Source organism: Carassius gibelio, chromosome A2 (genome assembly GCF_023724105.1).
Source record: "Carassius gibelio isolate Cgi1373 ecotype wild population from Czech Republic chromosome A2, carGib1.2-hapl.c, whole genome shotgun sequence".
NCBI lineage: Eukaryota > Metazoa > Chordata > Actinopteri > Cypriniformes > Cyprinidae > Carassius > Carassius gibelio.
In genome coordinates this window covers 3,195,811-3,221,358 of record NC_068372.1, presented here as the reverse complement: position 1 = coordinate 3,221,358, position 25,548 = coordinate 3,195,811, and the positions used below count along the sequence as shown (strand labels likewise).

The following is a 25,548-nucleotide window of genomic DNA, read 5'->3' as shown; positions in this document are numbered from 1 at the left end:
GATGATTTTATTAAATATAAGAAAACACAAGCTGAGGTCAGAAGGACTGTTCGTGCTGCTAAAAAGAAATACTGGAGAGATTGGTGTAGTACAATTGGAGATGATGTTGATATAAGTGAAGTGTGGGGGACAATAAGAAAAATGGGTGGAATATATAGAAGTCAAACTCTTCCAGTTTTAAAAAATGATGAAGGAATAATAGCAGTAACTGACAATGAAAAGCTGAAATGTTGGCTAAAGTGTTTGTCAGAGTTCATAGTGATGATAATGTATCAGAGGAAGCAAAAAGACTTAGAGAGCAGAATAAGAATCAGCACCCAGATGTGATGATTAAAAGGAATCTTTCTGGAGACGCTTTAGATGCAGATTTCACTTTATATGAATTAAAACGAGCTCTAGGTGGAGTTAAACATACATCTCCTGGAAAAGACTATGTGTGTTATATAATGATCAAGCATTTGACTGACAGATCTTTAAATATGATTTTATGTCTGTTTAATAGGATTTGGAATGAGGGAAAGCTTCCACCCTCTTGGAAGCATGGAATAATTGTTCCAATAGGTAAACCGGGTAAAGATAAATCAAACCCAACTGGTTATAGACCAATTGCTTTGACTTCCAATTTGTGTAAATTGATGGAGAAATTGATTATATACAGGCTAAACTATGTTCTGGAAAGTAAAGGACTTATGTCACCATACCAAAGTGGATTTCGGGAAGGGAGAAATACAATGGATGCTGTGTTAAGCTTGGAAGCTGATATCAGAAAAGCTCAAGTAAATAAAGAAGTTCTGGTTGGGGTTCTTTTTGACATTGAGAAGGCATATGATAGGCTTTGGAAGGAGGGCCTTCTAATAAAACTTAAATGCATGGGGATCGGAGGGAAAATGTATAACTGGATTATGGACTTTCTTCTTGAAAGAACAATACAAGTAAGGGTAGGAGTAGAGTATTCCAAGACATATAAGATAGATAATGGGACACCTCAAGGAAGTGTTTGTAGTCCAGTGTTATTTAATATAATGATAAATGATGTTTTTAATAATCTTAAAGGTGATATAGGTAGGGCATTATTTGCAGACGATGGGGCAATTTGGAAAAGAGGACGTAATATTATTTGTGTGTCAAAAAAGTTACAAGAATCAGTGGAAGCTGTTGAAGCTTGGGCAAATAACTGGGGCTTTAGGTTGTCAGTAGCAAAAACTCAAGTTATTTGCTTTACAAAAAAGAAAAGAATACCAGTTGTTAAATTGAAATTATACAAACAGGACCTGGAGCAAGTTACAGCAGTTAAATACCTTGGAGTATGGATGGATCAAAGATTGACTTTTGCTACTCATGCTAAAAAGTTAATAGAGAAGTGTAAAATAGGAGTTAATATACTACAATGTTTATCAGGGGTTTAATGGGGAGCTTGCAGAATATCGCTGAAAAGAATATACTGTACATTAATCAGGTCAAGCCTGGATTATGGAAGTATTATCTATGGATTTGCATCTGAAACCTTACTTAAAAAGATTGAAACTATACAAAGTCAAGCTCTAAGAATTTGTTGTGGTGCCTTCAAAACATCTCCCATTGCAGCCTTGCAGGTAGAACTTGGAGAAGCTCCTCTTTACCTGCGAAGGTATAAGCTTAGAATGAATTACTGGGTTAATATAAAAGGGCATAAGGAAAGTCATTCAGTAAAAGGAGTTATGAAAGAATGCTGGGAACATGGGAATAAGACTATTAAAAGCTTTGGATGGACTGCTAACAGGGAAGCATTAGAAGCTGGTATTGATGGATTAGAAGTTAGCCCAATAGTGTCTGTATCTAATATTCCACCATGGATATTCCCAAAGCCATTAGTTGATTTTCAAATTCAAACGCAAATTAACAATGACAAGGATATCCCCAAGAACATTATTGCACAGCAATATATAGATCAAAGCTATACATCGTGGTTGCACATATACACAGATGGTTCTAAAGATCCTGCCTCTGGAAGAACTGCTTCTGCAGTGCATATCCCTAAATGTCAATGTGATATCAGCAAAAGATTAACTGATAATGTATCGGTGTATACAGCAGAACTTATTGCCATTCTGGTAGCACTTCATTGGGTGGAGGATGTAAAACCTAGGTTAGCAGTCATCTGTTCTGATTCTTATGCAGCACTTTCAAGCCTTGCAAGTGGACTAAAATCAACTAGGCAAGATATTATTTTTGATATTCTAGCAAGTTTATTGAGAAATAGTAATACTAGTCTTATTATGTTTCTGTGGGTCCCTGCTCATGTGGGAGTAGAGGCTAATGAAGTGGCTGACAAACTAGCTAAGCAAGCTTTAAATCATGCAGATGTTGACATACAAGTGGCTCTTAGTAAAAAAGAGGTTCAGGCTAAAGTGAAAGAAGTCACTCATAGTAAATGGCAAGAAGCATGGGATGTTGATAGCAAGGGCAGACATCTTAATAGCATCCAACAACTAGTAGGAAATGGAAGAAGTGTATATAAGAACAGGAAGGAAGATATTATCATTTCACGTCTTAGAATTGGACATTCTGGACTAAATCATTCCCTTTTTAAAATAGGAAAGCATGCAACAGGTAAATGTAGAAATTGTGATGAATCAGAGACAATAGAGCATATTTTATTTTCATGTCAACAGTACGAAAATGAAAGAATATTGCTTATTCAAGAAATGGAAAAATTGGACATTAACACTTACAATATACAAAGCTTTTTGGAATGTAATTTTGAGCAATGGAAGAAGTATAGAGCCATTATTAAATTTATTAAAGACATAGGGTTATACGGGATAATTTAGTTTTTATTATTATTATTTTTTTTTTTTTTTCATTTCCTTGCTTGTCTGAGCTCCACACTCCAGTTTGGTAGGTGGCGGTAATGCACCATAAGCTGGTTTACCAACCGCCATAAAAATTCAGAAGAAGAAGAAGAGGAAGAAGAAGGGCTAGTTGGAGGGAATTTTGCAATGAAATAGGAAGAACAACACCTGTGGGAGAGGTGTGGGGAATGATAAAAAGGATGGGAGGAGTACGGAAGGAATGGGAAATTCCAGCTATAATTACTGAGGAAGGAATAGCTATCTCTAATAAGGATAAGGCAGAGATAATGGCAAAAGCATTTGTAAAAATTCACAGTTCAGATAACCTGTCAGAAGTATGCAAAGTGAGAAAGGAAAGAACAATGGATATGTATCCAGGTGTGTTAGACTGGAGGGGAAAAACTGATGATAAAACTGATGATCCTTTTAATATGGCAGAGTTGATGAGAGCGATAAATAGAGCTAAACCAACATCTCCAGGAAAAGATCAGATATGCTATGTGATGCTAAAACATCTAGGGAAAGGAGCACTCTTAAAGTTGCTGCACCTTTATAATAGAGTGTGGGAGGAGGGAAGATTACCGAATGCATGGAAAGAGGCAGTAGTCGTTCCAATAAGGAAACTTGGCAAGGATCCTTCTAAACCCTCCAGTTATAGGCCAATAGCATTAACATCAAATGTATGTAAAATTATGGAAAGGATGATAACAGAAAGGTTATTGTATATACTAGAAAAAAGTGGAAAGCTAGCAAATTATCAAAGTGGTTTTAGGAAAGGTAGGAGTACAATGGATTCGGTGATAAGACTAGAAAATGAAATAAGAAAGGCTCAGGCCAATAAGGAATCAGTCATTACTGTGTTTTTTGATATAGAAAAAGCTTATGACATGATGTGGAAGGAAGGATTGTTAATAAAGTTGCACTTGATGGGTGTAGGTGGAAGAGTTTTTAATTGGATAAAGAATTTTCTGTTTGAAAGGAAAATTGAAGTACGAATAGGGTCAGACATGTCAAGTCAGTACACTGTGGGCAATGGAACGCCTCAAGGCAGTGTGATTAGCCCACTACTTTTTATCATCATGATTGATGATGTCTTCACAAAGGTGCCAATGGATATAGGGAGGTCTTTGTTTGCGGATGATTGAGCTTTGTGGAAAAGGGGAAGGAATATGGAGCATGCAATCAGGAAAGTACAAGGAGCAATTGATGAGGTTGTGGAGTGGGGATATGATTGGGGGTTTAAGTTCTCAATAGAAAAAACACAAACAGTCTTTTTCACCAGGAAACAAATTAAGGAAGGGATGAGGTTAAATATGTATGGGAAAGAATTAGAGAGGGTTGGAACATTCAAATTTTTGGGAGTAATTTTCGATTCACGGTTAACATGGGCAGATCATATAAAGAAAATAGAAGGAAAATGCAAAAAAGTAATTAATGTGATGAGATGTTTGACAGGTAGGAAATGGGGAGCTAGTTGCTCTGCATTAAAAACAATATATGTGGCACTGATAAGATCTGTGTTGGATTATGGCAGTGTAGCTTATGGGTCAGCAGCCAAATCTTTATTAAAGAAACTAGATATGATTCAGGCACAGGCATTAAGAGTGTGTTGTGGTGCTTTTAAAACTTCACCAGTACCTGCACTACAGGTAGAAATGGGAGAAATTCCGTTAGCATTAAGAAGGAGACAGTTGATGACAAACTATTGGGCTAATTTGCAGGGACATAATGATTTCCACCCCACAAAAGTAGTGTTGCAGGAGACATGGGAAAATGCAAGATGTAACAGAGATAACTTTAGTCGAATAGGCAATGAGGTAGCAAAAGAATTTGGAGTATTTAATATGAAGATGAGCCCTGCAGTTGTATATCCGATGGTGGCTCCTTGGGTACTTGTTTGGCCTGATATTGACTGGTATTTATTAGAGTTAAAGAAGAAGGGAAAAGATCAAATAGATTTGGTAAGTGCATTCAAGCATCACATAAGTAAAGATTATAAAGAATTCATACATATATATACAGATGGTTCTAAGAAACCTGAGACAGGAGTGACAGGATATGGGGTGGCAATTCCTGCTAAAGGAATAGGAATTAATAGAAGAACGTCAGATTTTTTAGGAGGTTACACAGTGGAAATGGTAGCAGTATTAGTTGCTTTAAGGTGGGTTGAAAAAACAAGACAAGAAAAGGTGCTGATATTATCCGATTCATCCTCAGTCCTAGTGAGTTTAAGGTCTTTTCACTCAAAAAGCCGTCAGGATGTGTTATATGAAGTCCTTCAATCAGTAACAAGGATAGCAAATCAAGGAGGACAGGTTCAATTTATGTGGGTTCCAGCACATGTAGGGGTGAAAGGGAATGAGCAGGTGGATGAATTGGCAAAGAAGGCTTTAAAGAAGGGAAATATAGAAATGCAAATTAAAATAAGTAAAGCAGAGGTCAAAAGTATCATCTGGGAAAAAACCAACCAAATGTGGCAAGAAAGATGGGACAGAGAGGAGAAAGGAAGGCATTTCTATAATATTCAAAAGAGTGTAAAAATAACTAGGTTAGGTGGAGGGTACAGGAGAGAGGAAACCGTAGTGACAAGATTAAGGTTGGGGCACGGTGCGCTAAACAAATCCCTGAAAATGATAGGAAGACACGAGACAGGCTTGTGTGAGTGGTGTCAAGAAGAGGAGTCAGTGGAGCACATAATTATAAGATGTAGGAGGTATGAGGAACAGAGAGTGATAATGGAGAATAATTTGAGGGAATTAGGGGTTCAGGAATTAACTTTATCAGGACTGATGAGCATAGGTGACAGAGCACAGGTTAGAATATTGTTAACTTTCTTAAGGGAAACAGGTTTGTTTAATAGATTATGAGGATAAACAGGGATATGGGAAAGTGTGTTGGGTAATGAATGATTGTGTGTAGGTGTTAATTTTTTTTTTTTTTCTTTTTTTTTCTTTTTTTTATTATTTTATTTATTTATTTATTTTTAAATGTGGAAACTAGATTGTAAGCCTATTGTCTGATTCACACTCCGAAGCAGAAGGTGGCGGTAATGCACCAAAAGCTGGTTGCCAACCGCCGTTAAAAACAAAGAAGAAGAAGAAGAAGAAGAAGAGGAAGAAGACGCAGGAAGGACGGAAGTACGTTCCAGTGTAACACACGCCAGCAAAATTTGGGTTGGGTGTTTGAAATAATAATTTCTAACACGTTATAACATTATTAGTAAGGTCTCAGCAACATGGGAGGTGGTGACCTTGTAAGTACAATTTTGTTTTAAGTTGTCTTTTTCTTTTAGTAGCGCAGGTGCTAAAGATAACCGTTGTGGCCTTGTTAAGCTTGTATATTAAAACGTACCAATATCAGTCACTGACCGTTATTAAAACTGACTCAACGATTACCAAATTACGGTGCCGGGGAGCTGACATGGTTGGTTCACTTAGTTTTGCCGTGGCGACGAGATGTTAACTCGTGTGAAAGTTATATTATGTCGTGGCCACGAGATCATTTTGTCTAGGTAACGATACGGATGTCGTGGCCTCGAGATGCAATGTTGAGGGAATGACATCCATTTCTTTTGACCACGACTTCGTATGTTGCGGGAACGATTAGTTTGAATTACAAACTGATTTTTTTTTGCGTCCTTGATTTTAAGATACAATAATTAATCCTAAATTTCGACATTAACAACATCAGACGTGCGCACACTCACAAGATCTCCCGGTTGTGAATTCAGTTCACTTGGGACTCGCACTAAATGGTTAATTTGATTCATTAACTTTTCGACTCTAGAACCGCTTCAATCGGATCATTATAATTCGTAAACGAATCGTTAGGTGCGATTTGCGATCCGATATAAAAGGTTCATTGAAAAGACCTTCGTTCGTTCATGAATCACAAACATGTGAGAGTGAGGCCGGCGACACACTGGATGCGTGGCGTGTCGGTTTTTAATTCGTCTCCCATGTTAACAGGTTAGAGCTTACAGACCGCCTGCGTGAGACGCGCGTCTCAGGCGCGGCCCGAGCCGCGCGGAAAATGCGTGCATGCTAGAAATAGAACCGACGCCTATTTTTACCGCGACACGCGCGCGTGTTGGAAGCGTTTCCAGGCAAAATATAATAGGAAAATGTGTTTATATGTCATGTTGTACACAAATACATATGAATTCATGATATTTGAAAGTCTATAGGTTGACATAAATTCAGATATAAATGTAATTTAAAAAAAAAATAATTATCGATTTTCAAATATTTCACCTGTCAAACATAATCTATTTCGCCGTCAATACTTTTGACGGTGTCCTTTATCAGTAGGCGTAGGTGTGTAAAAAAATGTTGATATTGTTGTCATGAAGACAAGAGCCTGGTCTGTCAACGGTCTCCCTCTACAGCAGCAGCGCACCAGCGCGGTTCTGGTGTGTAAAGACACAGAAAACGCAAGGCAGCCACCATGCTTCTGGGACGCTTCAGACACGCAGCGCTCACGCCACGCAGCCAGTGTGTCACTGGCCTGAGGAGTTGTCGTCATGGTACAGAGCCCCTCCCCTCAATAGCATCATCATTGGAGTGTTCATTTAGGGCCGATTCATAGTCAACGCGAGAAACGCGAGCAAGCAACGCGAGCGACGCGCTCCCTTTCATAGTCTAAACAGTGAACGCAAGCGTCACGGGTGATGCGTGTATGCAATACACCGCTCACGCAACAGGGGGTCGTAGAGTCGGGTGATATTAGTAGAGTCGGGTCTCGTGATATTCAGATCACAATGGCAACTGAAGAGGAGTGTATTCTGTTGCTGATGAACTATCGTATAAATGTGGATGAATACGTATAAGTTTGCATAATTTTTCCTTTTCGGCCGCCAATGTATTCAAACCTTCTTCTTCTGTAAACACAATATACTTGAATTAATGTACAATACTTACAATGTCGCCCCCACCGACAACGCATAGTATTGCGTGAATCGGCGCGTCGCGTATCAAAAACTAGGACGACACATTTGGCTACGCACCGACGCATAATGGCGGCCGAAGCGTAACGATGCGTAGTCTCGGGGACGCGTATGTGTACAGATGCGTTGACTATGAATCGGCCCTTACACATACATGTGTGTATATGCCATCAAGAGCATGCCAAACCTGTAGGTGGCGGTGTAATGAGAAGCTCAAGCCCATGTCAGCCAATCAGAATCACGAAAATCACATGTAGACATAGGTTGCACTTTTGACGGAGGTGAGAGCTCTGGCGCCAGGGATGAAAATTAACTTTAAAAAAAAAATTTGTCCACCGACCACTGTGGTTGGTGGATTTCAAAATCTACCAGCCACTCAATGTTTTTACCAGCCACTTTCTTGTTTTTAACCGACAATGTGTAACTGCATGTGAAAATTAATAATACAAGATCTACAATACTTAATCTACAATATTTAATCTCAAGTCTCAATGAAATAATGACATTTTCTATTTCAATGATGCTCAAAAATGCTGCCTATCTAGGCAGCTTACTAGGTTTTGAAACAGCCGACTCTTGCTGAAGTAGCTCATTCTCTCAACTCTGTAGCCCAACTGATGATACACCGCACGGAACTTTTTTTAATGCACAGAACATTTTTTACGTACGCATTAATAATGTTGTATTTAATTCCAAAGGAATCACCAGTATTTTTGTGTGTAAGTGTATTTTTTTTTTTTTTTTTTTTTTTTTTTTTGTGTGTGGTTAAGGGAACACGTGGGGAAAAGTCCCCTGTTCAACACTGTATCCTTGAAAAAAATCTATGCTCACAAACTTTTACACCATCGACAAATGAACGCACAGTGTTTTTAATACATAATTTTTATGCGGCTCATCATGCCAGAGCTGTCAAACATGTGTATACAATGTTGTTTCTGCATTACAACTTACAACCCTCTACGGACACCTTGGCAATTGAATCGCCATTGGCTAGTAACTATTGTAGCTTACTCGCCAGTCAGTCAAGCTTTATAATAATACAGTATCATTTAAGAATAGAACTTTAGTAATTAAAAGTAAAATTGATAACCATGCTTTTTAGCTGGACTGGTGGTGGTGCTTTGTTGGTCATTCAGTGTTTCTGTAAAAAAAACCTTACAAAAATTACTGATAAGATATTAATACGATTCCTACTAATAAAAACTATAAACACACTAAGGATTAATGAGCTGCTGGATTCATGAATATTAACAGAGACAATTTGATATTAATCAGGTTTTGTGTTCGCTTTAAATCCACCCACTACCGGCAAACCGTCTGTTCTTAAAAGCTGAAGTCTTCCATAGAAACGCTGTTATTTTGACAGGAAAATACAACAAATAATATTGTTTAAATGTAGCACGTCAATCATCTCTCTTTCTCTATGTGAGTGTGAGAGAAAGCGACGGTGATTTGTGTGCCTAAACATTAGAGTTTACAGTACATTTATACAGGTGCGTTGCGCATCCATTGAGGGGGAAAAAAGCACAGATCATCTGACAGAGTCAGAGATTGTTTGCAAGTGAAACTATCTGTGCTAAACTTAGCCTCCAACTCACACACTGGCAAGTAAAATCTGATAATTTATTAGCCATTGGCTAATATTAGACATCATTTAGTAGCCAGAAGGAAGATTTAGTCGCATAATGTGAGTAATATACTCGCAATGTAGAGGGCAGTGTTAATTTCGTTAACCAAGACGACGACGAAAGATATTAGTTAATGAACATTTTTTCTGTGACTAAGACGAGACGTTGACGAGCTAAAAATTATATCTGATGACGAAATTATGACGACATTTATGCCACGTTTATCGTTAACCAGATGGGACTGGACTATAATGTTATTTGAGGACTACCGGACATTCAAAATACATCTTATAGGCTAATGTCTTCTAAAATGTGCGTCCTTGTCATTGGATTGCAATCAGATAAGAGCTGTCTGCATATCTAGTCTCAGTATGCAATCAGATAAGAGCTGTCTGCATATCTAGTCACAGCAGCCGCAGTGGATGGAAAGACTTCCAAAATGTGAATTAATGACCTGAAACAATGGCCTCAGCCCCCAGAAGGAGTAGAGATGTTCCGATACCCTTTTTCTCTTCCCGATACTGATTCCGATACCTGGGCTCAGGGTATCGGCCGATACAGAGTACTGATCCGATACCTGGGTGTGTATCTGAAAATACAGCTGTATATACTAGCCCTGTGTAAATTGCTAGAATTATTTTATGGTGTGCTTCAGACTTATCCCTTAATAAAACATGAACAAATACATGGTGAACTACTCTATTTATTACAGTATTTTTATTATGTGACATGAATTTGACAGTAATATTATTTTTTTTCTTAAGCGAAAAAGAACTTCAAATGCAGCCAAAAATCTAACACCGCAAACTAAAAAAAGGTATTTTAGTTTTACAATATAACATAAATATTTTATAATATAAAAAAAAAAAAAAAAAACTGCAATAAGTCTAGGAATATAAAAAATGATATATTAATCAGTTAATCTCTTTACAACAAATCAAGTAAAAAACAAGCAACCGTCTAGGCATAATTATTATTATTAATAGAGACGTATTATTATTATTAGAGACATAGCTAAATCTACTGTAGGCTACAACTGTAGCTTAATTTGCTCACGTTAAACCGAACATTCATTTTGATGGGTTGCCATGAAGATCTTTGAGTGTCTGTGTGTATTATATGACCGTTTTCTCAAATGAAACGGTAAATTCTCATGAAGTGATGGTTTATGCGTTCGTGTCCTCACATAGTGACACACGGCAGAGACTGCAAAACAGCGAGCTCCCGCGCATCTGCACCCGTCACTCACAGAGATGTAGAATATGCAGGAGTAATATTTAAATAGTATTTTGCAGTTTAATATTCACAGACACTAGTATATATTTGGCTACAGACTGGAGCCCTGCACTAACACAGAAGCGACTGAACGCAGCTGCGGGTAACTAATATACTTGGGAGTCGGTAACTTACTACCGGTACAACAGAGACGCCGGTATCATCATATTTTTACATTTTCAGCACCTAATTGGGAGTGAAGTGCCAGTACTTGTGGCATCCCTAGTTGCCGTTTTACTGTTTGGTTGGTCCAGTCTGAAATACTGCTAAACAGCGGACGTACTTCTAACCACTGATCTATAATATAGAAGTGGCTTCACTGTCTGTTGGCAGTTTAGAACGCAATGAGCGATCCAGTCATATATAGATCAGTGCTGCTGAAGCGTTTTCATTTCTTTTTCGCTGCTCTAAACGGGTTGCTTGTGGCAACACAGCACAACTTCCTGTGTTTGCAATACATTCTTAGCAGCGAAGATGAACCATGCAGTGGTTAGGCAAAGCTAGTGGTCATAATTAGGTCTTGTTTAAGAAAATGGTATCGGAACGGTATATGGGTTCATGTACTCGCCGATGCAGAATTTGTTGTTGATACTAGTATCGGAATCGGAACAACTCTAAGAAGGAGTAGTGATAAGGTGACCGGACGTCCTGTTTTTCATGGAAGTCACAACTCGTTGTTGATGAACTTAAAGTTAGTGAAGGCGTTATAGGCGAAATCATGCTGATAGAAGTGCTCTCTCTCTCTCTCTCTCTCTCGCGCGTGCACGTTCCACTTCCTCAGTTTTCACATACAGCGCGCGATCAGTTCTCAACACTCAAACACACACACACACAACAGTCCAAATGTTTATCTCAAGTAAAAGTGTCTCCCGTAAATACAGTAGGTTATGGATTAAGTGAACGTGAACAGGTGTGTGAAAACTGAACGTGTGTCAGTATTTCATGCATGCCTTCCATCTTAAAGGGACAGCATTCCAAATTAAATACCTATTTGTCATTTAATGTTAACCAACAAAAGACGTTAAATGTATACATGTTAAGTAAAACCTACAGTATCTGAAAAATGAGTTTAATTTGTATCTATTGTATTTGTCTTATTGTGCTTCTCTCTCTCTCTCTCTCTCTCTCTCTCTCTCTATATATAATGTGTTCACCCAAAAGTAAAAATTTTCAATTTATTCAAGTTTTCCCAAATTCTGTCCTTGATTCAAATTTCTCATAAGCTCAATTGATTTTGTCTAAAGAAAGAAGAATTAATGATTATTTTAATTTGAAAACTATATATAAAATAAAAATTAATTTTGGTAACTACAGTTTGGCTAAAACTATTGACTAAAAGTTGACTAAAATGCAATGACTTTTCGTCGACTAAAACTATGAAAGACTCAAATGACTAAAATGTGACTAAGACTATTAAGCATTTTAATCTCAAGACTAAATCAAAAATGCCTGCCAAAATTAACACTGGTAGAGGGTTGATTTAATAGCCACAGAGCTAACTTCTGAAAAGTACTTGAAGACTGGAAATAAAATGCATCCCCCGGAGAGCGGTTATTAGACACGCGACCGATAATACTGTTTGTTAGTTTGCTTATTATGCTGTTTAAAAACAGTAAGATAAACACAAACGGTCCATATAATCTAAAATGTTGCAGAATGCTGGAGGAAAATGAACTTACCTGGGTTTGACAGAGACGTGACCGTATGCGGAAACTTGTGTACCATAACAAATTCAACTCTTCACGCAATCTTGTATAACATGAGCGTGTGCTAAAAAATTTACTGTAAATAACCAACAAATATATCACTCTGCCGGGGGCACTAACTTCAGCTCCAAACACTCTACTGGGAACAACACCGCCGTTTCGAGCCTGGTTTACACCGCCTTTCTCCACGGAGCTGCTTTGGATGATATTACACTTTTTTGCGTGTTGTACACACACCAGGGATGGAAATTAACTTTTTTTTTATCCACCGGCCGGGTGAAACAGTATGTGGTTTTTATTTACCCGCCATGGTGGCCGGTAGGTGAAGCGAGTTTACCTGCCACAACACAAAATCACCTGCATTTGGCTGGTGGTGGGTGCTAATTTCCATCCCTGCATAAGGTCACTGGCAGCTGCCAGTGGTAGGTCATGTAATCTGTAGGTAGGGATACAATATTATTTTTTTCAGAATCAATGCCAACTCAGGTTTTTATTTTTTGTTTTTTTTTAATGTAGAATTTCTATAATATTGTGTGTTCGCCTGATCATCAATTTTGTGTGTTAAACACAATCTACTAAATATAGACTAAATATAGACTTAATTGAAAAATAACACATGAAAAAATATATAGTCCCAATCCATGGGTTAGTGGATAATACAGCAGCAAAAGTTATTATAGAAAAATCATGAGTGCACAATAATTATATAAAAATATTAAACATTTAGTGAAGCTAAATATTGTTCTGTACAATAGCCTAATTGCTGCAGGCTGCTTTACGTGTTTTTTTTTTTTTTTTTACAATTATTATTTTTTTTTTGCTTTTAATCTGTGCTTTTGTTTGTTTGCACGCATTGTTAAAGGTTTTCAGCTACAAAACACGATGTGTAATGTTCAAGCTTATTGTGTGTAAGCTTGTTCAAAAATGACGGAAACAACAAATGTTGCTGAAAAATAACGTCTGTCTCATTAAACTTAATATAAATAAACAAATATTTGAATATTTGTTTTTTTGTGAGCTCAAATATTCGAATGTGATATTTGCGGAAAACGCCCATCCCTAATTTGTGCACATTCACAATAAAATTCAGTGATTCTTATCCTAAATCTTCAGTCTAACCCACTCTCAGGGGTTTGTTTTATTTTATCTTTCACTTTTAATCACGTTTTCGCATCTCTTACTGTGGTAAACGGGAAAATTAATCAGTTGCCTCAAATTAATAAGTTGTAGGAACAAATTATCAAGTTATAGAATAGCCTTTCTTTTATCCCGCAGCCCTGCAAAGCACACAATATTTTAATGCATTTAGTAGACGCTTTTATCCAAAGCGATTTACAGTGCATTCAGACTATCAATTTTTACATATCATGTGTTCCCGAAGAATCGAACCCCCAATCTTGCGCGTAATAGCGCAGTGCTCTACCAATTGAAATACAGGAACAATATGAAATAATTATCTGGATAAATAACTTTCTATGTTGAATAACTTTTGTGTTGTTTCTATTTTAATGTACTTTTAAAGTTTCAATCACATTAAAAGCTTCATTTGTATTAGGGCTGCACGATTTAGGAAAAAAAAAAAAATTACATTGCAATATTTTTTTCCCAACAATATATATTGCGATATTGAGAGCCATCAATCCAGGCTAAATTAAAAAATTACCATTCCATGATATTAATAATTTCACTAATAAGCAAGTTTTATTACAAGTGACAAGTCACTTAATATTTTATTCCAAAATTAGAACATTTCTGTAAACACAAAAACAGAACACATTTTTAAATAAAACAGCAGCTTTACACCAAGCCCCCTGATTGGTTTACAACAATATAACTTTATATATATATATATATATATATATATATATATATATATATATATATATATATATATATATATATATATATATATATATATATATATATATATATATATATAATTTTTTTTTTTTTTTTTTTTTTTTTTATGAAACAACTCATAAGCATTTTGGTTCACAATCTTTTAAGTCAACTTTTCTTAGCCAAAGTGCCAAAGTAAAACAGTGTTGGTGTTGGTCATCATAACCATGGCCAAATATATGAAATAAACAATGAAATAAAACTTTAATATATTTTGTATTAAATCTTATAAACAGATTAGAGAACATATTCCTGTAAACAGAACAGCCAAACACATTTAAACAGCAGATTTACAACACCAAGCCCCCTGATTGGTTTACAACAATATAACTAAAAATATATATATTTTTTTTATAAAACAACTAAGCATTTTGGTTCACAATCTTTTGTTTTTAAGTCAACTTTTCTTAGCAAAAGTGCCAAAGTAAAACAGTGTTGGTCTTCATAATAATGGCTTAACAAAATGAAATAAAACTTCTAAACTGAGTATTCTTAAGCATGCATGATCATGCTAATGTATGCTTTGTAGGGCTGGGTATCGATACAATGTTACAGATGGATTTGATTTCGATTCACAAGCTCTCAAATCGATTCGATTTCGATTCTTGATTCAAGTCAATGAATATAGATTTAATACAAATACTATATGTAAACAGTAATGTGTCAATATGTACCGTATTTTCCGGACTCTAAGTCACACTTTTTTTCATAGTTTGGCTGGTCCTGCGACTTATAGTCAGGTGCGACTTATTTATCAAAATTTATTTGACATGAACCAAGGGAAAACATTACCGTCTACAGCCGCCAGAGGGCACTCTATGCTGCTCAGTGCTCCTGTAGTCTACACTGAGACGCGAACAGTTTAAAACGATTCAGTTCGATTTGGTGAACTGGTTCAAAAAGATCCGGTTACATCGAATGATTCGTTCGCGAACCGGATATCACAAACTGCTTTGTTTTGACCTCTGTCACAACATACACGGAAGAGAAGACAATGCTAAATAAAGTTGTAGATTTTGCTATTTTTGGAACAAAATGTGTTTTTGATGCTTCAAAAAATTCTAACTGACCCTCTGATGTCACATGGACTACTTTGTTTTTCTAACCTTTCTGGACATGGGACAGTAGACCGTACACACAGTTTCAAGGGAGGGACTGAGAGCTCTCGGACTAAATCTAAAATATCTTAAACTGTGTTCCGAAGATAAACTGAGGTCTCACGGGTTTGGAATGATATGAGGGAGTTATTAATGACATAATTTAGATTTCTGGGTGAACTATCCCTTTAATGGTAAGGAGGGAGAGAGAGAGAATGTTAGCACACTTCTGTTATGTGTGTGAGTGAGAGAGAGAGAGACACGCTCGTGCACTTCTGCTGTGGTCTTTGATATTCACTCACTTAGGCCTGGTTCACACGGGACGATTTTAAAATTGTCGGCAGATTTTCCAAACCTGAGAGACCCCACACACGGCGATAAAAAATCACGGGTCTAACAGTTTTGGTCGCTCCGTGTGTGGTGTGCAGCCACACGGCAATATCAACACATCACACACGAACCGATTTGACTCCCGAGCATTCCCAGGTCAGACGGGAAATCTCGCAAAATCCCTCGAGATCAAACGTGACTTTAGAGTAAACAATCATGGCGGACGAAGAGGATGCAGTGGCCATTGTTTGTGCTTTGTTTTTAACGGGGAAAAAAAACATAAGAAAAATAAGAAAAGGCGATGGTCAAAGAGGTGGAGACGACGCGAGCATGGACTATACTTGCTATATCATGATATGGAGATAAGTTGTTGTTTTATCTCATAGAAATGTTGTTACGTACTACACAGATTAATAACCGTTGAAATAAACGTTCATATATTAGTTTCCATGTACTCTGGTGGACTGCAGTTGTGGATGTAGTTATGCCCATCGACTTTATTTGTATTTGTTATATTATATACGCCGGCTGTTTTGATTTTGTTTCCCGGTACTATCACTGCCTCGTCACCTCGCTTTCTGATTGGCTACACGCCACAGTCCACAGGCTGCGTGATTGTTTGTCCTCGGGGGACACCACACACGAGAAGAAATCGGGCAAAATAAATCCAACATGTTGGATATCCCCGATTTGAGATCGGAGCGGTCCCGACATTCTTCCGAGCAGAGGAGATTAGTCTTAACACACCACACACGGCAGGAATATTTGATCAGATTAATTTACGATAATCGGAGCATCCTAAGATTGTCGGAAGGGCTGAATCGGGGCTAAAATCGGCCCAATTATCCTGCCGTGTGAACCAGCCTTTAGCACACGCATATGGATTAAAACTAAATTTTCAAAAAAGACAATTTATAAGGGCATTCACTATAAACTAGAGATTGACCGATATGGTTTTTTCTATAGCCTATGCTGATGTTTAGAGTTCAGGGTCAGCCGATGACCGATATGTGCTGCCGATTTTTAGGGCTGATACCTTGAAGTTTTCCCCTTCATTTGCATGCTAAAATGTCACACTAATAATAAGTAGATGCACAACATTTCTAAACTTAACATCATTTATTGAGCACAGACAGAAGTCAATCAGAAAGTCAATCATTTACAAAAAAGTTTTAGAGCATTTATCGAGCAGAATTTTTCAAGTTTGTTGGAACATAAATGAAAACTTACATATATTAAAATAAAAAGTTATGAATAAAAATCAATTAAACTGAAAAATATAAAAAATTAAATGTATAAAAAATAATTGTAGTGCTGCAAACACACTAGCAACCAGAAACATTTGTGTTTGGTATAAATGACACAGAACATCTAAAGTGCATTCTAATTTCAAACTTAAATCGCTGTCTGTTCATTATTAAAATAAAGTACAGTCAACCAAACATATGAAAGGTTACACTGGTCAGTTTAAATAGAGCGTAGTATACCAGTCCACTCTGCTGTTATGCCAAGGACGTTTTTGGTCATGTGAAGAGGATGATATTTTCCGTCTGGTGTACATAAAAAAAAAAAAAAAACATTCAGATACATTGCGAACGTGGAAACGTTTGGAAATGCGCAGAACAAGACCTGAGCAATAACCTCCAAATACATCTAGTCAAACCCGCATTCGCTCGCTGTCATATGCACATACTCTGCTAATGCTCGGTAAATGCAGGATTTTTAAAAACAAATAGGCCTAGCAAAATGCAAAAATTCTAAATCGAATATTTTGCAGAACAGGATAAAAAAAAAAAGAAAAGTACTGGTCATAATAATACTTGAATAAAATACTTGCATAAAAAGCGGTTCAGTGACTGCACAGCCACAGGCGCCACAGTTACGTTTGGGAATATTTTAAAATACAACAACGAAACCATTTAAAGAGGCACATTCAGCGGTCTCCTTGAAGGGAAACAGTCAACAAAGTAACATGATCTAAAACATATGGTGCAATCTCTTCATTTTATCAAATGATCATAATCACATCTATTCATTTTACAGTCCTGCTACTAGCATTTTATTCAGACTAAAACCCCTTTAATTCAGTTGAGAGAACTTTTTTTCCCAAGTGGCTTTGCACATAATACCAATGCATATACGCATTTTGCAGTGTTAAGGTTATTAATTGATCGTTAATTTAAACGTCGATTTAGTGAACGATTTAGTGGAGTAGGTGCGCTCTGCGCTGTGCCATGCAATGAGAATAACCGTACTCTCAAGAACTATAAACCGTGTCACCTAGATATCTGATTGGTCAGATAGCTGGTCAACTGATAAAAAAAAAGAAATAGGCACATGTATTTTACTATGGCACAGTAATATAGTAATTTTATTATATATATATATATATATATATATATATATATATATATATAAATATCATTTGGATGATCATATATCATTTGATCATCTGATCATTTGGAATGAGAATAAAAACAAACAAAAAAAGAAAAACCTTGCAAATAAGTTCTAACATTCATTCAATATCTTATTTCCTGAATATTACTGATGAACTGATCAAAAAGTACACTACTGCTCACGTTTTACTACTATATAGTGTAGTAATATAGTAATAATTTAGTACTTTCTCCTGTTTTATTGTGAGCTTCCTCTTTTCTGATCATTTGGAATGAGGATAAAAAAGACACACACACAAAAACATTTAAATAAGTTCAAACATCAATTCAATATCTAATATTTCCTGAATATTATGAAATTGAGATGGCCGGGCCTTGGTGACGTCACACCCCACATAAACTTTCGATCATGCCCAACATTTTTCTAATTGACAGCCAGAGCTGGGTAGATTACTTATGAATTGTAATCAGTTACTGATTACATATTACATGAATAAAATTGTAATCATTAATATAATCTCTTAGATTACACATTTTTGGTAATGTAATCTGATTACTTTTGGATTACATTTAGATTACATTTGTGCTAACCCTTATTTGATATCACATATATTCAGTTAGCCTAATCTTGTACTTTTTGAAAAAAAAAAAAGTTTATATATTTATTTATTTATTTATTCAGCAAGAAGAACCACAATGAGAGTTAATACTTAAAAAATACTAAAACTAACTTACCTTGCTGTTAGAGTTTGCTAGTAACACTGAAAAAAAAATCACATCTTGTGATTTTAAAGCATGTTTACTTATAATTTAGAAAATGTAGAAAACCAATATTAAAAAAAACATGAAATTCACAGCAATATCAATACTAGGTAAAATATTTAATCTAAGAAAGAAAAACACTAGAAGTGAATAAGACTGTATCAATGAAAAACATCAAACAATATAGCTACATTGCAGTCATGAAAAATACTAAACATTTCTATCCATCTCAACCCATTTTAAGTGCAAAGTATCAATGAGGAAAAGTCAAACAATAGCAACATAACAAAAATTAATATTAAAGAGGATTAAACTCATAGCAATAACATTGCTAATATAGGACTCGACATGAAGCTTTTACATGAGCTTGGGACATCTATCAGGTATTACTTTAATCAGTATATTTTTGATATTTGCCTTAAATTGATTGCTGTTACACCTTTTTAACTTAAAAAGATTAAACTTTTAAAAGTTAAATTTAGATGTCTACATTTACGTTGAATTCTTACGTTATCCTTAAATTAAATTAGAAAAATAAGACATTATGGTTGTTATTATTATTAAAATAAAATCAGTATCAACAAACTCCATCTTTCCAAATGAATAAGTTATTAGATTAATGTTTTACTTTTTTTGACATACAAAATATGAAATGTTGGAAAAATAGACTGATACTTTTAAATATGATATTAAACCACCAGTAGGTGGTGACAAGTCACTGTCTTAATGAGTGTATCGTTGATTCAACAGATTCATTCAATAAATGAAGCAAGTAAACCTTTTTATGAATGGCTCACTGAATCATTGACTCATTTAAAAAACGAATCATTTAGTAACTAAAGACTTTTGTTCAATTCGAGTTTATTTGTATAGCGCTTTTTACAATACAAATCGTTACAAAGGAACTTTACAGAATATTATGTTTCTACAATATTTAGTATTAGCTAGTAGTTTGTGCACATTTGACAGGATTTTAGAAAAAATAAAAATAATAAATAATACAAGACGTAGTCAGCTAGACGATGAACTATCAATATTAAGTTATTATATGATGCAGTCACATATGTAGCAATAATTGTTAGTTCTGTTTGTTGATTCAGGGTTAGCATCATCTGAGGTCCTCTGAGGGTCAGCATCATCTCTTCTCAGGTGTTCTGGGTCCAGACTGGAGCTTGTGTAAATCCTAGTTGGCGAAACATAGAAACAAAATAGAGACATCATTAGCATAGCTGCTGATCCAACAAAGAAAAATTAGTTTAACCCAAGCTAATTAATAAAAATGCACCTTTGATCAGATGCAACTACACTCACAATTTAAAAGATACATTATTCATTCAGATGTCCGACTGTTCTGCTTTGGCTTTGCTTAGAACTATTTTTTGTTTGAAATGGAACAAAAACGACCCATAATGTGTGTCTAAAATGTAAGTCAGTTAATATTACTTGTTTATTTAACTGAAGATGTATGAAAATCAATATGACATTTGCAATCGAGCTGAAAGTCGGAAAACATCACTCCTGGTCGGTTTTTTTTTTTTTCACCGCAGATTTCTTTGTGTGTCCTGTTCTTATAGTTTTGATTTCTCTGCGAGTATGACATACTGCACGAGCCTCTGATGCGACCTTGATGCTCAATACATTATCTGTTATTAGTCACAATTTATACACTGAAAGTCATATAATCGGAGTAGAGCTGAAGATCTTACGCGGGCTCGGGCCGGGCTCGGGCTTGCGCTCCGGTTTGCGAGGTAAACGAGCGGTCATGTGATGTGTTTCGATTAGCGCGAGAAAGATGCGAAAATGAATGCTGAGCAGGTGTAACGGAGGCTTGCCTCTGGTGATTACGTTTTGGTTGCACCAGCAACTAAAGCAAAGTCTGAGGTGTGGAAAAGTTTTGACCATGCTTATAATGAGAATAATGAGTGAATAATGACGCACCATCAGTGAGCGCAGGAGCGCGCTGAAGACATCTACAGTGGATTCAATCATTTTCCTCCACAAAAACATGTAGACCTAGCCTAATCTCTGTGAGTAAAGGTTTTTCAAATGATAACTAAATATTCATTGAGTCTTAAATGCATAATGTTGACAGAGTATTTACGCTAATGTTGGCATTATTATTTTATTAAATAAAGCAAATCCGGCGGAGCCTTTATCTTAATTTCGTTATTGCCAAATACCCATCTTAATTTAAAATGTATCTTAATTTAATTTTTTTTAACTCGTTTTTATTGGTGCGTTGGTCTATTTATAGGTTAAATGAGCCTATGTCTAGAATGCTGAGATGTTACGATGTGACACAGGACTTATTTTATTTCTTTATTCCAACTTCCAAGTGGTCTAGTCTACGTTAGTTATGAGTAAATTATGTTAAAACATGAATAAATTGCTCATTGTTGGCAAAAGAGCTGTGTGCGTGCGCACATTTGAATAATGTCGGGCTGTAAACGGGTTCGGGCTTTAAAAAAGCTGTCAATCAAAATGTACTTGTCGGGCTCGGGCTGAAACCTGTCGGGCTCGGGTCCTGTCGGGCCTAACTTTTAAGGCCCGATTACAGCTCTAAATCGGAGTCATTCTCTTCAAAGTTTCGGTGATGCCCTAGTTATTGTTTGTTGTTAAAATTTTGATCAGGTTACTTGTCCGCTCGGGCAAGTAAAATTCTCTTTCACTTGCCCCTACACAAAATCCACTTGTCCCGGACAAGCGTTAATGTCGAGCCCTGGCTAATATATAGACACCATTTCCAGGTCAAATATTCCATCTCAAAATACTTGAAGTGCATAAGGTAACGTTAGTAACAATGAAGAAAAATCAACATTACAAAAATATATTAAAGGACATGAAATTCCCAGCAATAACTTTGATAGGTCAAAGAATTCCATGGACTGCAAATTAATCCATGGTAGGCAGAGTTTACACTGAATAGTGACTTTTTCCCCTGTGTCTTTCTGAACATCATTAAATGATGTCTGAACATCCAGTGATTAAAGGCTGCATTCCCCTCCATTTTCCACTCTCTTGTTGCTGATTTCTTCTGTGCGCGATTCTGATACCACTCGCCCTCTCCGCCGGAAAAAAACGAGAAGAATCACGAATGTATTTAAGCGTTAAAAATATATAAACGTTAAAAAAAGAAATTTAGGAGAATCAAAGAATTGTGAACGACTTATTACCATTGTGTAAATATGTAATCATGTAATCCATAAAGTAACTGTAGTCTGACTGATTACTGAGTCAGCCTACAGGGATGAGGTGCAGCACCTGGCTGAGTGGTGTGCCACCAACAACCTGGAACTGAACACCCAGAAGACTAAGGAGATCATTGTGGACTTCAGGCGTACTAGGAATCATGCACACACACCCATCTACATCAACGGAGCTGTAGTGGAGTGTGTGTCGAGTTTCAAGTTCCTTGGCATCCACATCTCAGATGATCTCACCTGGTCCCTAAACACCTCCACCCTGGTCAAAAAGGCTCAGCAGCGCCTTTACTTCTTACGGAGCCTTAAAAAAGTTCACCTCAGTCCTAGGATCCTTTCTGAATTCTACCGCTGTACCATTGAGAGCATACTCACAAACTGCATCTCAGTGTGGTACAGCAATTGCTCCGCATCTGACCGCAAAGCACTCCAGCGGGTGGTGAAAACTGCTCAACGGATCACCGGCACCCAGTTAACATCCATCGAGAACATTTACCAGAAGCGCTGTCTGGGCAGGGCAAGAAACATCATCAAGGATGTCTCTCACCCAAACCATGGACTTTTCACCCTCCTTCCATCCGGCAGGCGTTACAGAAGCCTACGCTCTCGAACAAGTAGGCTCAGGAAGAGCTTCTTTCCTGAGGCTGTGACACTCCTGAACGCCACACCACCAATCTAACCTGCACCTGCTCTTTTACTGCACTGGTCACAGTACTTTACATACATGTATTGCACTACTCATATTTTGCACAGACTGCACATGGTTAAATCCATTACACTATAAACTGTCTAAAGCTGTTACTGTACAAGCACAGTAAACTATTCTACAAAAAATATAATTGCACTACTGTTATTTTGCATATAATTGTTAAACAATACTTTTGCACACTCATTCAACTGTATTTATTATTACTGTTCTCAAGTTCCTGCTATTCATAATGTATATATAATCATTCTTTGCTCTGTTCATAATGTACATACAATCCCTACATTACATTAATATTTATATTCTGTATATACTCTGATCAATATTGTATATAGCAACTCCACTGTACATTCTGTATATCATAAGCTTTACTTACTCTGCACTTTTATGTATATATATAACACTATATTCTTGCACTTCTGGTTAGATGCTAACTGCATTTCATTAGCTCTGTACTTGTACTCTGCATAATGACAATAAAGTTGAATCTAATCTAATCTAATCTAATTACGAGTATTTTAAAAAGTAGTTTACTCTAATTAGTTTTGGAATCTGATTACGTAATCCAGATTACATGTAATCCGTTACTACCCAGCTCTGTTGACAGCATATCTCTGTCTTTAAGCCCTTTCAAGCCACAAGCATTTGAAATCTTTGTGTCAAAATACACTATAAAAAAAAGGGTTAATGAATCCATCTCTATTAATATTGGGTTGCTCTGGTCACGCAGGTTTGTCTATGCATTAAACTCGTGACCACAAGGAAAATGTTTAATTCTGTCAAATATAAGAAGTCGTAGCCACAAAAAACAGATGTTGTTCCCTCAACAATAGCATCTCGGATAAGGTTGTCGTTACCTCAACAAAATGATTTTGTGGCCACGACATATCACGTTAATATGGCGTTCAACACAAATTAACATCTTGAGGCCATTCCATATTATCATGTTACCACAAGTTTGTTTGTGGCCGTGACAAAACTAAGTGAACCACCATGTCAGCTCCCGGACACCATACCAAGTCATGTCACGTTTATTTATATAACACTTTATATTATACAAATGTGTTAAGCAGGAAAGTAATGTTTCAGTAATGCAAACTAAATTCTGCTGTAAAGCAGCTCTAAAACAAGGCATTTTTTTCAGTTAAAAGTCTGTTCATCGTTGATTCAGTGATGCCAACATCAAGCTCAGTTTGGTAATATGATCGATTCTATCGCACCGACACTATTGGAGTCGATAATATTGCCAAATATTAAGTGTCCCCCAACTGATCAACCAAGAAGTAATTCAATAAAAATAATTAATAATAATAATCTCTTTTTTTTTTTCCTCCAAGAATCCTGGCATCTCATTAAAAGTGAATAACTCCACAACAGGTTTTTTGTTTGTTTGTTTTTTTACTTAAAAATCTGTATTATCTCCACAAATGTCACCAGAACTTGAAAAAGAGTTGGCATCCGCAAACTCTGAAAAACATCGAACGAGTGTGGAAAGCAGAGCAGAAACATGATGCTGAGAGAAAGAAGATCGATGAGTTGCAGAAGGAGCTTAAAGAGGAACGAGCCCGAGAAGAGATTACCAGATATGCTCAAGAGACAGGCGCTGTAAAGTGTGTGACACTCCGACACATTCTCTCAATTTCTACAGTCAATCCCAGCACAAAGCTTTTTCATTAAAGAAGTTCATTATAACACATAATGTATAGTTGGATTTAGTAATAATAACAGACTTACAGGTTTAAGCCTGTAATGTAATATCAGATTTCTCAATATTGCAGGAAAAAAGATGACCGCTTGGACTGGATGTACCAGGGTCCAGCAGGACAGATTTCTCGGGAGGAATACCTTCTTGGTCGCCCCATCGACAAGCAGATCACACAGCAGTATGAGGAACCTGAGAGCGGACCATCAGCTGAGACAGGACTACTGCCTGGTTCCATATTTAACCCTACAAGTTCTGTCTCTACTAATGATATGGCTGTCAAGATCAGAGAAGACCCTCTTTTTGAGATCCGGTAAGTTGAAATGGTATTTTTATTTGTAACTAAATGGGTTGTAACCGAGCGGCAACCTCCAGCTCTCTCTAGTGAAGCCAATAAGGAAGTGACTAATGCTGTGTTCACACCAAACGCGAATAGAGCGTCAAATTCGCGTCTACCGCGCCTAGTTTGCCGCTTGACCATTTTGAGATCATTCGCTTCATTCGCGCGAGTAATTCGCTTGATTCGCGCGTGAAATTAACTTCACAACAGACGCGAATTCGCGTCATGTGGGGGGCTTCTGCCAGCTGAGTCCACGGAGCATTTTCAACCGCCATTTTTATTCGGATAATTTTCAAAATATTACTGTTATTGTGTCATGAAATGTAGTTTTAAAAGTATTTCAGGCGAGAATGTAGTTGTTTTAAACTCAAATATGCGGTTTATTTATAATGACAGCGTCTATTTAAAAAATGTGTTTTGCCGATCTCGGAGATGAGCTCCATGCGACCAGCGGGAGCTCCGTCATCATGTATCCGCCGAGAGTAGCCTTTCCTCGGCTAGATCTTCTGACATTTGCCGCTGGCTCTGATGTCTCTTTAGTGGTTCAAGATAAAATATAATTCGTTTGGGGTAAAATTAAACGTTTCTTATCTTTGGCCTTTATTCAATTTATCTATCAATATGTTTTATATATATACATAGGTCCTTTTTATTCCGGTCTCTATAGAAATATGAACTTTTGTCATATAGCTCCGGTTGACTCCTCACTGACAACATCTGTCGTTCCT

At 36.7% G+C, this 25,548-nt stretch overlaps 1 protein-coding gene across 1 annotated transcript in view; it reads left to right on the top strand.

Moving 5' to 3' along the window:
- Positions 1-5,918: 5,918 nt before the first annotated feature.
- cwc25 (CWC25 spliceosome associated protein homolog) overlaps positions 5,919-25,548 on the top strand; it is a 68,098-nt gene continuing 48,468 nt past the window's right edge. The window contains exons 1-3 of the mRNA XM_052608832.1: positions 5,919-6,084; positions 24,216-24,388; positions 24,557-24,793. Coding sequence (XP_052464792.1) covers positions 6,067-6,084; positions 24,216-24,388; positions 24,557-24,793 — 428 coding nt within the window. The 5' untranslated portion in view covers positions 5,919-6,066. The remainder of the gene's footprint in view (positions 6,085-24,215; positions 24,389-24,556; positions 24,794-25,548) is intronic.